General features: G+C 32.6%; 1 protein-coding gene across 1 annotated transcript; it reads right to left on the reverse strand.

Moving 5' to 3' along the window:
- Window positions 1-8,903: 8,903 nt before the first annotated feature.
- On the reverse strand, window positions 8,904-13,292 carry LOC25496672 (TMV resistance protein N). Its single transcript, XM_024785618.2, has 6 exons — window positions 12,746-13,292; window positions 11,379-12,480; window positions 10,980-11,195; window positions 10,091-10,870; window positions 9,484-9,996; window positions 8,904-9,387 (listed from the first exon to the last, which is right to left on the reverse strand). The coding sequence occupies exons 1-6, from the start codon at window positions 13,258-13,260 to the stop codon at window positions 9,268-9,270; spliced, it is 3,246 nt and encodes a 1,081-aa protein (XP_024641386.1). The 5' UTR covers window positions 13,261-13,292; the 3' UTR covers window positions 8,904-9,267.
- Between the last annotated feature and the right edge of the window lie 228 nt (window positions 13,293-13,520).

The raw sequence follows: 13,520 nt of genomic DNA on the forward strand, positions 1-13,520 counted from the left end.
GTTGTGGCAAAACTTTCAAAGCAACTATATATATATTAACAAAGTAGACCATTGACACTTTAAACAGTATAGCAAAATGGTTGATATTACATGTTCGATTCCCTATAGCACCCTTTTTATTAATATTAATAATTTAAAAAAAAAATTCAAAACTGCAACTCGGCGAGTGAAAAACAAAGATGTGTTGAACAACGGAAGTGGTAATCAATGGATAAAGTATCCTCAAGCAACAACAACAACAAAAAGTTCTAAAACTAAGTGTAAAGCATCACCACAAGCATAATCAAAGCAACAAGATAAAAAAGCAAGAAAGAAAACAAACACACACAACATGGTAACCCAGTTCGGTCCAATATGACTTACTCTAGGGGAGAAAGCATCCCTCCAATCTACTAAGATGAAAGTGATACAAATGAGTTACAAGAAATTAGCTTAAAAGCTCACAAAGAACAATACATAATTTCTATCCATTTTTCAAGTCACCCACACTCTCAATGAATCCTAAGAGAAAACACAAAAGGAAGCTTTTTGATCCTTCCAATGATGAAATATCACTACACAAAACCATTTTTGTCAACATCTCAAAATCTATGTCAGTAGTATATGCAACCAAATCTCAATTGCAAAACTTTTGCTTAGTAATTCATAGACAATTTCAAATAGAGACCATATTAATGTTCATTGCCTTAAACATAAATTTCAACCACAAGAAAATATGTTCAAAGGGTGTGTGTCCCATTTTGATAAATACTTTAACTATATAAATCACAAAATATCAATAATAACGATAATTAAAATAAATGATAATGATCGTCATCAACTCACTGTTATGATGAATCAACTAAGTTTGCTCTCTAACCACTTGTGAAGAAGCATCTGAAGCGTCTGACGTCATATCTGAGCATCAATAATATTTTCTCATGAATTTGAAACTCATTCTACTATTTCTCTAATTATATAGATAACCATAAAATCCTCATATCATCTATTCTAACCTCTAAAATAATTTCTAAACAAATTAATCATGTCTAAATTAGCACTAATTGAATTGTAAGTTGATAAATATACCTCAAAGAGTTACAATAGACAAGTTTTATGAGATGGGTATTCTTCTCCTTTTTTGGAGCACTAACTCAAATATCAAATTCTATCCAATAGCACTTGTGTGGTATGAGAAAGCTTTTATTTGGAATGAACTAGTATGGAGCCCGCGCCAAGCACGGGTAAATAAATCACCTTTAATAAAATAATTTAGTTATAGGGAATAATCTTCATGCATAGACGGTGTAAATTCTTTTACATTAAGCTAAATCATGTCAAATATATATATATATATATATATATATATATATATATATATATATATATTTTGTGATATTTTAGAAACTAACTTAAAAAGTGGTATCATGCTATAATTTGGTTGGACATTTGTGTAAAAGATTTTTCTAATATCGATATATACAAACGAAAGTTTTGGCTTTATGATTGACCAAACTTACTATCAAGCATGAGATAAAAATTCATTGATAAAATTATATACAATTTGATACTATGATGCATAACTCTCTTTTTATTTCAAGCAAAGTAGCAATTGATTCATAAGAGAAGAGAAAATTTTGAAACTAAATTACATGTTTACTCTTGGAGTCTTTAATTTTAATTTGACTTCCTATTCTCCAATGTTTCTACCTTGCTCGTTCCATCCATCCTTTAATTGTCTACCACTCTTTGCTCTGCTGCCTGCTTCTCTATCTCCTTATACTCCCTCTGTTCCTTTTTAATTGTCACTTTGAGAGAAATTTTTTGTTTCTATTTAACTGTCACTTTCAAAGTTCAATGCATCATTAAATACTGTTTTATCAATATTACCCTTAGATATTTATTGTGGAGAGAGAAACATATGAAATGAAATATTAAATTAACAAGGTCATTATAGTAAAAGTAATAGCAATTGTATCAAAAGTAGTAACATTTATTAATTGTCTTGATTTGTGTAAAATAACAAAAAGTGACAATTAAAAATGAACGGAGGTAGTATTTGTTTAATGATCCCGCCTCTCTTCCTTCTCTCCTGCCTATCCTGCTTCTCTCCCATCTCACTCCTCTGCCCTTTCACTCCAAAATAGACTTGATATGATCAAATTCACTTATAGAATCTCCAGCAAGAATGATATCATCAACATACACAAGAAGAACTGTGAATGAGGATTCAGTTTTCTTGACAAACAAGGAATGATCAGATGCAGCTTGTAAATAGTCTTGAGCCAAAAGAGTAGAAGTCAATTTCTCATACCACTTTCTACTAGCCTGTTTAAGTCCATAGAGAGACTTTTGAAGCTTGCAAATTTGATTTTGTTTGATTGGTTTGATGCCAGGAGGAATCAGCATGTACACATCTTCCTGAAGTTCACCATGAAGAAAGGCATTATTGACATCAAGTTGATGTAAATGCCAATTATGAATGGAGGATAAAGCAATCACAAGTCTGACTGTTGTGAGTTTAGCAACTGGAGAATACGTATCAAAATAGTCTAAGCCCTCAATTTGATTGTAACCTTTGGCAACCAATCTTGCTTTATATCTCTCAATAGTGCCATCAGCGTGAAATTTGACTTTGTAAATCCATCTACATCCAATAGGCTTAACATTTGGGGGTAAATCCACAAGTTTCCAAGTACCAGTTTTCTCAAGAGCTTGAAGTTCAACTTGCATAGCATGCTTCCAACACTCATGTTTACTTGCTTCAGCATAGGATTTAGGCTCAGGTTGTGAATGTAAAGACATAACAAAAGAAGAATGATTGTTAGAAATATTATTATGAGAAAGAAAATGAGAAATAGGATATGTGGAAACTTGAAGATTGTTACAAATATAATCTTGGAGGTAAGATGGAGTAGTGGTGTTTCTGGTAGAATGTCTAGGAATAATAGGTGGAACAGGTGAAGAAGGAGGCGTAAGAGGTAAAGTTGATGAAGAAGAAGTGGTAATATCATCAATGATAGGAGGTTGACAGGAAGGGATGGAAGTATCAGTATCAGATAAAGAGGGAAAATGAGAAAAATATTCCCAATCAGGAGAAGTAGAGGATGGAGAATGAGGGTAAGGGAGATGGTTTTCATGAAAAGTAACATGTCTTGACACAAAAATCTCTCTAGATTGAAGATCATAGAGAGTAAAACCCTTATAACCAGACTTGTAACCTAAGAATAGAGACTTTCTAGCTCTAGGTTGCAGTTTGGTTCTATGAGAATGTAAAGTGGAAGCATAACATAAACAACCAAAAACTTTGAAAAGGACAATATCAGGGAGTTTATGATGAAGAAGGAAGTAAGGTGATTGGTTATGAAGTAAGGGTGTAGGAACTCTATTTATGAGGAAAACAGCATGATGTATAGCATAAGACCAAAAGCAAGGAGGAAGTTTAGACTGATAAAGCAAAGCTCTACCAACATTTAAAATGTGTTGATGTTTTCTTTCAACTCTACCATTTTGTTGGGGAGTTTCTACACAAGATTTCTGGTGAATAATGCCATGTGAAGCATAAAAAGAAGGTAACATGAATTCAGGGCCATTATCAGTTCTAATGAATTTAGGGGTGGTGTGAAAATGATTCTGAATCATAGTAATAAAATTCTTAACATGTGAAGACACTGCAGCTTTGGTTTTAAGAAGAATGACCCAGAGAAATCTGGTGTGGTCATCTAAAATGGTGAGAAAATATCTATGACCATGAACTGAAGCAACTGAAAGAGGACCCCAAATATCTAAATGGAGAAGTTCAAATTTAGTAGCAGCATATGAGGAACTAGAATTGAAAGGTAAATGTTTGTGCTTGGCAAAATGGCAAAGATCACAAGAATCTTTATTATTATTAAGAGTAATAGCAGGATACAAGCTAGACATCATATGAAGTCTTTGATGAGACAAATGACCAAGTCTAAAGTGCCATAAGGCATTGTCAGGTACATATTGACTAGTCTTATTACAATTGGAAATAGAAACAACATTACAAGAACTTTGAGATAAAGCAGAAAACTCAAAATTAGAAGATTTGCATGATGGATAAAACTTGTATAAACCATCTTTCTGTTTAGCCAAACCAATCATCTTCAAAGATTGTTGGTCCTGTATAAGACATTTTTCAAGAGAAAAGTGAAAGAAACAAGTTAATGAATCACAACATTTTGCTACAGAGATAAGATTGAGGGTAAAATGAGGTGAATAAAGAACATGACTCAAATGAAACTTGGAATTGAAAGAGACATTACCAGCAAAATGAGCTAACACAGAGTTACCATTGGGCAAGGAAACATAAACAGGTTTTATTCTATAAAAGGAACTAAATGAAGCAATATCACAACATATATGTTCATTAGCACCAGAATCAATAAGCCAAAAAGGAGGTTTACTTGTTAAAGAAGAAACAGAAGCAAGTATACCTTTAGAAGAATCTGGAGTGGAAATGCTGGCAGATGCAATGTGATTGGAGGTAGCTTGTGAAGGAGAAGGTGCTGAAACAACCAAATTTGATTGTTGTAACATGGACACAAGTTGAGCTAATTGCTCTTGAGAAAAACCAGCAGAAGGAGAGCTTGCAGAAGTACCCAATCCAGAAGAAGACATTGCACCATTTTCAGAATCTTCTTGAGAAGCAGCATTCACACTTGGTGAAGGTTTGTTAACATTGGGATAACCATGTTTCAAGTAACAAAAATCCACAGTATGATTTGTACGATTACAGAAAGTACAGAGTCTAGTAGGCTTATTTGAAGAGAAGCTTTTGCCACGACCTTGAGGTTTTCTATTATCAGTAGCATTGATTTGAATGGAGGTATCAGTAGATACACTCAAAGAAGTAATAGAAGCATGATTACTTTCTTCCTGAACAACTAAAGAATAAACTTTGTTCATAGAAGGAAGAGGATCAAGGAGAAGAACTTGAGTTCTAACAACAGAAAATTGATCATTCAATCCTGTAAGAAATTGCATAATCTGATCCTCATTTCTATGAATCTTAGCAACTTTAGATGCAGCACAACGACAAGGATGAACACAAGAACAATTAGGGATAGGTCTATGTGAAGATAGTTCCTCCCATAAGGACTTCATTTCAGTGAAATAATCCAAAACAGATTTTGATCCTTGTTTCAAATTATTGATGTTAGAACGTAAATTTGCAATGCGAATACGATCAATTTTGGAGAATCGTTCTTTCAAATCAAGCCAAACCTCAAGTGCAGAATCACAAAAAACAATAGTTTGAGCAATGGACTCAGAAACAGAGTTGATAAGCCAAGATTGAACCAAATGATTACAGCGTTCCCATGCTGTGCGGTTCAAATCATCTTCATCAGGCATAGGAATGGAACCATTGATGAAACCAAGCTTGTTCTTCGTTCCCAACGAGCGTTCAACGGTGCGACTCCAAGCGATATAATTGGAACCGTTGAATTTAGGAGTAATGGAAAGAGAATTGGGACCTTCACTGGGATGAACGAAGAACACTGATTCAGTATCAGGTTGAACAACATTTCTTGGCGCCATGGATGTAATGCGAGAAGATCAAGAACAGAGTATAACAATGATTGAAGAAAATCAATCAAAACAAGAAAACGAGAACGAGAAAGAAGAATCAAGGTGTGAAATCGTGAAGATTTAACACACAAAAACCAGAAAAATTGATCAAAAGAAGATCAATTGAAGAAGAAGATGCAGCGGAAAAACGGTTACAAACCGTAATGGATCGTAACAAACTCTTTCTCTTTAGAAAGAGCTTCTGATACCATATCAGAAATCAAAAGAAAGGGAATGATATGAATTCTCATTACAAAGAATAGAGCTTACAACAAGTATATATACTAATAACTAGTAGTATGGTAAGCTACAATGATCTAACTATAGAGAAACAATATCCTAAGCTAAGTTACTTGTCCAACAACTAATAACAATTCAAGTGATTTTGCTATCATCAATATCATTCTGTAATACATGTCATCCTTTTTTTTATTTTGTTCCAAAATTATTCCAAAACTTGGAATTTGATTTTGCTCCTATTTCAAAAATGACAGTTGTTACTTATTATGAAATCTTCCAATTCCAATATCTAAGAATATCATATTGATCAACGTAGTTTGGCAAGCCAAAGAACTAAAATGTGTAGTTCTCTCTTCAACTATATCTATCTATTCCAATCTGAGCAAGTTCCATGACAATTTGTATAGACAACAGGATTTTCTGATAAATACTAATTTAGCTACCACTTATGAAGAAAGTTTTTTTTTTTTTTTTTTTTTTTAAAAATTTAGAGATATTTTGATTGTTGGTTTAATAATATAGGTTAAAGTGCACTTTTCCCCTAACTTTCAAAAACTTGCAATTTTGATCCCCTATGTACATAAACTACAATTTTGGCTCCCTATGATTTAGCCCATTTGCATCTTTGGTCCTTTTGGCCAATTTTGACTAAGTCAACGCTGATTTGGCATGCCATGTGTGTAATTAACCATTTTTAAAAAATTAAAATGTAATCTATTAAATTGTTGAATTAAAAAAATGAAAAAGGAAAGGAAGAAGGAAAAGCACGTGAGAGAATTTGTGTTCCTCATTGCACATGTTTTCATATGAACCAAACTAAATTCTCCTTCTTCAGCATCCTTTCCGGCCAGCCACCGTTGTGATTTCGGCCACCCTTTGACAAACTAAACACATATTATTCATCTTCTCTTCATTCTCTATATCCTCCTAAAATTTATTTTTAGATCTGAGACATTTTTTAAGATTCAAAACCACCACATTGTGTTAGATCTTGATTACCACAAAAGGTTTTTCAGCGAACCACCACCATATATATTTGTGAAAAGGAATCTTGAAGAAGTCAAATATATATCAAGGGATTATCATTGTTGAAGGGGTTATCATCGAGGATTATGAACTGGACACACAACTTAACATTAACCGATAAACACAACCTCCTTCAGACCAACTTAGACCAAATAAAAAGGAAATGCTATAGAAATTAAAGTCAGATTCAAAACCAAATCCACTAAGCTACTAATTTCAACTTAAAATATACACTATTAAAAAAATTAAAAACAAAATATTTAGAAATCATATCATATTCATGGAAGTTAATAGTTAACTGAGAAATTCAACCGATCTTAAAATGAAAACAAAATAATTGGTTAGAAGTGTCAATTCGTATAAAGAATATACATTGCTCATTCACATGTAAAAGAGAACAACCATTCATAAAAACAAAAACACTAAGTAATCTTCTCTTTCTTCTAAAGCGTGGTTTTATTTAAAGTGATACATGTAAAAAAAAAGTATTGATGATGAAGAATAATCGAAAAAGATATGAAAATATGAGAATGAATCCGTTTTAAAAAAAAAGAGAGAGATAATTAATCAACATATAAAAAATTAAAGATATGGAAACATTTTACCATCCATATAAATTTCGAAGAAATAAAAGAACAATGCTTCTTTATAAAAGAAAATATATATATAAATATATATATATATATATATATATATATATATATATATATCGAACAAACGATGAAAAGAAGATCAATGTGTTTTTATTTGAAGCACAAAAGTTCAAACGAAGAGTAGATGAAGGGAAGCATTGCAAACTCCTTCATATATAAGAACCTTTTTTTAACTATCCACGTTCTGTGTTCAATTTAGAAATAAAAATCCCTCTTTTGCTTGATTGATGATCTTCAATTTAAATAAAATTTAAATATTTTTTTTATAAGAGAAAGTTGAACATATTAAGGTGAAACCAATTTAACATAATTTCGACAAAAATCAGAAGAAAAAAAATAGCATTTTTAAAGGAGATGTTTTGGGTTTTTTCTTTCTTTCTAGAATTGATTTTTTTTTATTTTTTTTATAGTTCCACATAAAATATTCAATTATGGTCCATTACTATTTTTAATAAAAAGTGATTTTCATAATAATTAACAGTGAAAAATAAACATAATATTTTATTAAAATTAAACTATACAAAAAATATAATTATTTCTTCCATTTGACTGGTTCATATTGGACGCTCACTAAATATTATTTCTTGGGGATCATTTTGTGCGAAGACTATTGAGAAGTTATCTTTCGTAATTTATTAGATAAATTTTTGGCATTTTTGCTAGTTGAGCTGTGATTTATGGGCATACAAAACAAATTTTGTTATAACGAAATTGTTAAGAATTTTATCGAAATTCTTGCAAAATAGTAACAATGGTCTTATAATGTTTTGATGTCAATTGAATATTTGAGATTGTATTGAATAATTCTTTGTACAAAACCGAAATTGAAGGCTTTAGTCAAAAAGTAGATGAAGAAATTATTGGTTGAAATATATGTAATGAAATTTCAATATACGATTTTAAAGGTGAAGGTCAAACATATGAAAGCTCTTTATTGTTTTGATGACAATTGAATGTGGAGGAGATGTTATTTAAAATCTGAATCTCATCTTTTTTATTTTTTGTCAAGTAGCCTAGTGGCTAGAGCTCACACAATTTAATTGTGGAGAAGTGGAGTGTCCGGGGTTCGAATCCCGGCTCCTACATATAATATGCAATATCCCTATCAACTGAGCTAAGGTCACGGGAATTGAATCTCATCTTATTATCGAACGTTTCTCATGTTTGACAAAGATATAATTTGATTGGAACAAATGACATTTGAATTGACTTACTTAGTATGGTCTGAAATTATAAATTTACCCAAAACTCATGCATGCTTCCTCAATCTCTTACAACTATTGCACCGCCCAAGAAAAAAATCTCTTACATTGAAAATACATTCGATAAAGGTAAAAAATACATTCGATAAATCAAATACTAATTGAACTTAAAGATTTCATTCGATAAAGGGGCATATATTATCTACAGAGGCTCCAACTAAATAAGTTCAAGTAAAAAATAGAGTAGAGAATTTCAACCCCCTCACATTGAATGTATTCCTATGATGCCGCTGTTTCTAGCATCAAGTATTGTGTTGGTTGGATATAAATTTAAATGAGATAAGCATTAATGAAGCTAAACTTGGTTTGAAATACTACATACATTAATTGGAATACCATAATGTAATGTTATTGTAATGAATAACCAAACACATGAATTGAAATATTTAAAACATGAACTAAGCATCCAATTTTCTGAAATGAAAGTTCACATCATTGATAAGAGATAGTAATTAACCATGTTTGGGTATCAAAATATTTACCAACTCTTGCTTATTTTCTTACATGGAAGTTCACATGATTGCACAGAAGTTGAGGTCTTTTTCAGAAGAAGTTACCACATATGGAGGTTGACTGATCATTGTCTTTAAGACTCGGTATCTGGGAGGTGTTGCTGATATGTCTTCATCATTCTGTAAAGAAAATAAAAAGAGTTTGTAAATAAACCTTTGCATAAGGAAGTAATGAATATGTAGCAAGTAGAAACAACAAGAGCCGAGCAATCTCACCAGTAATTTCATAACTGACCGTGAGCTCTTGAGATATTCATCTGATATTTTATTTTTGCGTAACAAAGAATCAGTGAATTGAAAATCATCCATGTTAGTCAAATGTTTGATTACGTGGATTCCACTTTCTACAACATACTCTTTTCCCCAATCGCAAAACCTAACTTCAGCATGAATCCATTCATTTTTCAAAAGTGCTTCGTCCAGCATAGATTTCAATTTTTGGTATTCTTCTAAGTACCAGTCTTGCACTTTAAAAGGAAATAGATATGTATGACCCGGTACCAAACCAATTCTAGAGTTATATACATTATCATTGATAATCAAATAGACTCTTATAGAAGGGTACATGTCGCTAACCAGTTTTGAAGAAAATAAGAAAACTAAGGAAGGGAGGTTGTTACGGAACGAAAAAGAAATTGATTTGTTTGTTTGGTGCTCAAACCACTCTGGAATTCTCTCATTTAGTATTGATGGAAAACAACACTCGATGCTTCCAGACTCATGCAGCTCCTGTAAGTTTTTAGCAATAAGATAAATTAAACTATATATATGTTGAATCATGACATATTAAATCAAATGGTTATGCAAGATAAAATAACAATACCTGACTCATTAGCATTCTTTTACTTGATGAAGTTAGTGATTTGCACCGCAATGCAGACAATGCTTCTAGATTTGGCGGAATTCCTCTAATTTCTTCTAGAGTTCCACAACCATACAAATCAATGCACTTAATAGAGAGGCAGTTTTTTAGGCTTTCAGGAAGAATTTTAATATTGCTACCCGACAGGTGTAAGGTTTCAACATTCGAAAACCACATCAGAGCTATTGTTAGAAATTCATCATTGCTTGCATTAAGGCAAAGAACATTCACATTTGCGGACAACGTGGAACTCAATTTATCATCAGGTTTTGATAATAACTGAGTATAACCCGAAACCGTAACTTCGAACAAATTTGACATCATGAGAATGCTAGTTGGCAACTTAAGTATTCCACATCCCTCTATAGTTAAATCAGTGAGTCTAGTAAGATTATTAAATGAAAAGGGCAATTCTTCTATGCCAGTTTTTCTCAAAATAATCTTCTTGATATTTTCCATCTTGCCCAATATTTCTGGAAATTTCTTGAGACTTGTACAACCGGAAAGTTTCAACTTACGAAGAGATTTCAACTTTAAGGGAGGAAAACTCAATAGCTTGTTACAATCCGCAGCATTCAAGATTTGAAGTTGACTTAGGAACCCAATAGAATCATGAATTGTAACTAAACTCTTGCAATTTTTGAATGAAATTTTTTCTAAATTTGGGAGACACGAGACGTCGGGTATATTTGTTAAGTATTCACAATTATCAATTTTCAAAATTTTCATCTTCTCGAACGTCTGCATAAACAAAGAAGGAAAAAGAAATAAAAATAAAAAAATCAAATGTCTAATCTCATCGTGGATTTATAAATATGCACCATAAAAAAATTGATTTTATTTCACATACCTTGTTCAAAACACATAATAGAGATGCTGAAGGATATCCTTTCCATTTCCAAAATCTCAAACTACTTGGAAGATAATTGGGACCTTTAGAAAAATGGCCATTTTCAATGATAAATGTTTTGAGATTTTTCATCTTCGTGAAGGCCTTTCCACTCCACTTTATTACATTTTCCACTGAGGGACACTTCAAATATATCATTTCAATTTTCCAAGTTCCCTTTTAACAAAAAATAAAAAATAAAAAACAAATAAACCACAATACAAATAATAAACAGTGTAATATACATGTAATTAAGTGAAGAAAAAAAACTAGTATGAGATGGCCATATATAAATCGAAAATGATCAAAGTCAGTTTAAGTTAAAATAACAAATTGTTCATAAATATTATTTTTACTCACGATATTTTCTTTTAGAACTTGAACTATATCATCGTGAAACCACAACCTACTGCGTTCCCCAGGATTGTCGGGTGATTCTTGTCGGACAACTTCTCTACCCATATCCTCTATCAAGTCATGTAATCTCATATAACTATCATTTTCCCGGTGGTTAATGAGAGATTTTTCGGCCAACACTTCAACATGATGTTTTATGCAATGGCCATAATGGGCATGAAGTATATCTTTGACCTTTGTCCATTTACACCCTTTGAAGCAACAAGCAATGTCTAGAAAGACACTCTTCTCCTTTTCCTCCAGAGCATCATAGCTGACTTTAAGTATCCTTTGGATCTCTTTATTGGGAATCTTTTCATACTCATCTAATATACGTTCCCAATCTTCTACACTCCTTCCAAACAAATTGGACCCTATTGTTACTATAGCTAATGGAAGGCCAGAAACATAAGTAAGTGCACGATTAAAAATGCCTTCATAACTTGAAGGAACTTCACCATTTTTAAATGCCATCAACCTCAACAATTTATGAGCTTCTTCGTCATATAGACCGCTTACGTGATGCAATCTTTCTATCCCATGATAGGTTAGTAACTGTCTGTTTCGAGTCGTAATGATGACTCTACTTCCACCACCAAACCAATCAAGTCCTCCAGCCAAAGCCTCTAGCTGCTCTAGTTTGTCAACATCATCAAGAATCAAAAGAATCTTCTTTTGACATAGCATTTTTTTTATCTTTGTAATCCCCTCACTAACACCTCCTAACTTATCGTCTAATCTAACCGTTTTCATAAGGATCTTTTCCTGCAGGTGTTTCAAGTTATTTAAAGTTGAATTCTCTTTCACATCTTCTAGAAAATATGAACCTTCAAACTGATCAGCAATGAAATTAAAAATTGCTTTTGCAAGTGTTGATTTACCCATGCCTCCAGCTCCATGAAGTCCTACCATGTGGACCTCTTCCTTAGATCCCTTGTCAAGAAGCAATTTTACTTGTTGTATTTGGGTATGTAATCCAACAGGGTGTTTGGCAACATGTAAAAAATCACGATTCGTCTTGTTTGAGATGTCTTCAACTATCTTCTCAATAAACTTGTATTCATATCTGTTAATGTCCAATAAGATAAGTTAGTGCATACACCAACATCAATATCAGATCCATGTACTGAGATTGTATTATATAATTCTAACCCTTTTCACATATAAAACACTTATACTTGTTTAAAAACATATATAAAAATCACATATGCTTGTTTAAAAACATATATAAAATTGTTTCCTATTTAAGCTTTAAGGTGATATTATTGGGGAATAGAAATTAAAGAAAGGAAATATAAAGAGGAAAAAATATTGAAGTAAGCTGGGGGTACTCAGAAGGACTATAATGATAGCCAGATAAGTTAGCAGCTTGGTTAAGAGCTATCTTCCATTTCTGCAACCGCTCCATGTTTTCCTTGTTATTTTGAAACCTCTCTTCATGCTTAGCAAGCGCTTCACCATAACTGTTGTTGTTCAGATGTCGCAAGTGAGAAGGTTCAACGCCATAGAAAACAGGTAGAACAAGGCGACCTTTTTCCTTGGAGCAATGAGTGATGTGGACAAGTTCGTCCAAACAAAATGAAGAAGTAGCATAGTTCTCTGAGAATACAATAACAGAAATCCTCGAGTCTTCAATTTTCTTGTGGAGCGAAGATGTGATTTCGTCACCTCTCTGAAGCTCCTTGTCATCAATGAAGGTTCGGATTCCTTTGTCACAAAGAGCTTTATAGAGATTACCGGTGAAACCGTGTCGAGTGTCGGTACCCCTGAAACTAATGAACACGTCATAGCTGAAATTATTAGAGAGGCCGGAGGAAGAAGTAGAAGAAGGTGGTTGCATAGCCATGAGAGGAAATGATAGTGAGAGTACGTTGGAGTGTTGTGTTGCTATCAGGATTTGTAAAAAAAGCAAAACATAAACTGATAAAATATGTGTTATCGCGATTTTCGGGTGTCAAGTCATAAATTTGGCTTGAACCTTTCAATCTTTGATATTCTCTATTTTTTCTTGGGAAGGGCAAGATTGAGAAAAAACCCTTAGATTCTGAGTTCGGGGGTCGTTTTCGCTACGGGAAGGTGTTAGGCACCCGGAACGATTATGGTATT

Source organism: Medicago truncatula, chromosome 6 (genome assembly GCF_003473485.1).
Source record: "Medicago truncatula cultivar Jemalong A17 chromosome 6, MtrunA17r5.0-ANR, whole genome shotgun sequence".
In the NCBI taxonomy this organism is placed as follows: Eukaryota; Viridiplantae; Streptophyta; class Magnoliopsida; order Fabales; family Fabaceae; genus Medicago; species Medicago truncatula.

What these genes read in the sequence shown, in the direction of transcription:
- LOC25496672 (XM_024785618.2), bottom strand. Translation starts at nt 13,260, where the DNA reads ATGGCTATGCAACCACCTTCTTCTACTTCTTCCTCCGGCCTCTCTAAT. An exon ending in TATTATGTGTTTTGAACAAG is followed by an intron (nt 10,871 to 10,979) that starts GTATGTGAAATA and finishes TTGTTTATGCAG; the next exon opens with ACGTTCGAGAAGATGAAAAT. An exon ending in AAAGAATGCTAATGAGTCAG is followed by an intron (nt 9,997 to 10,090) that starts GTATTGTTATTT and finishes AAAAACTTACAG; the next exon opens with GAGCTGCATGAGTCTGGAAG.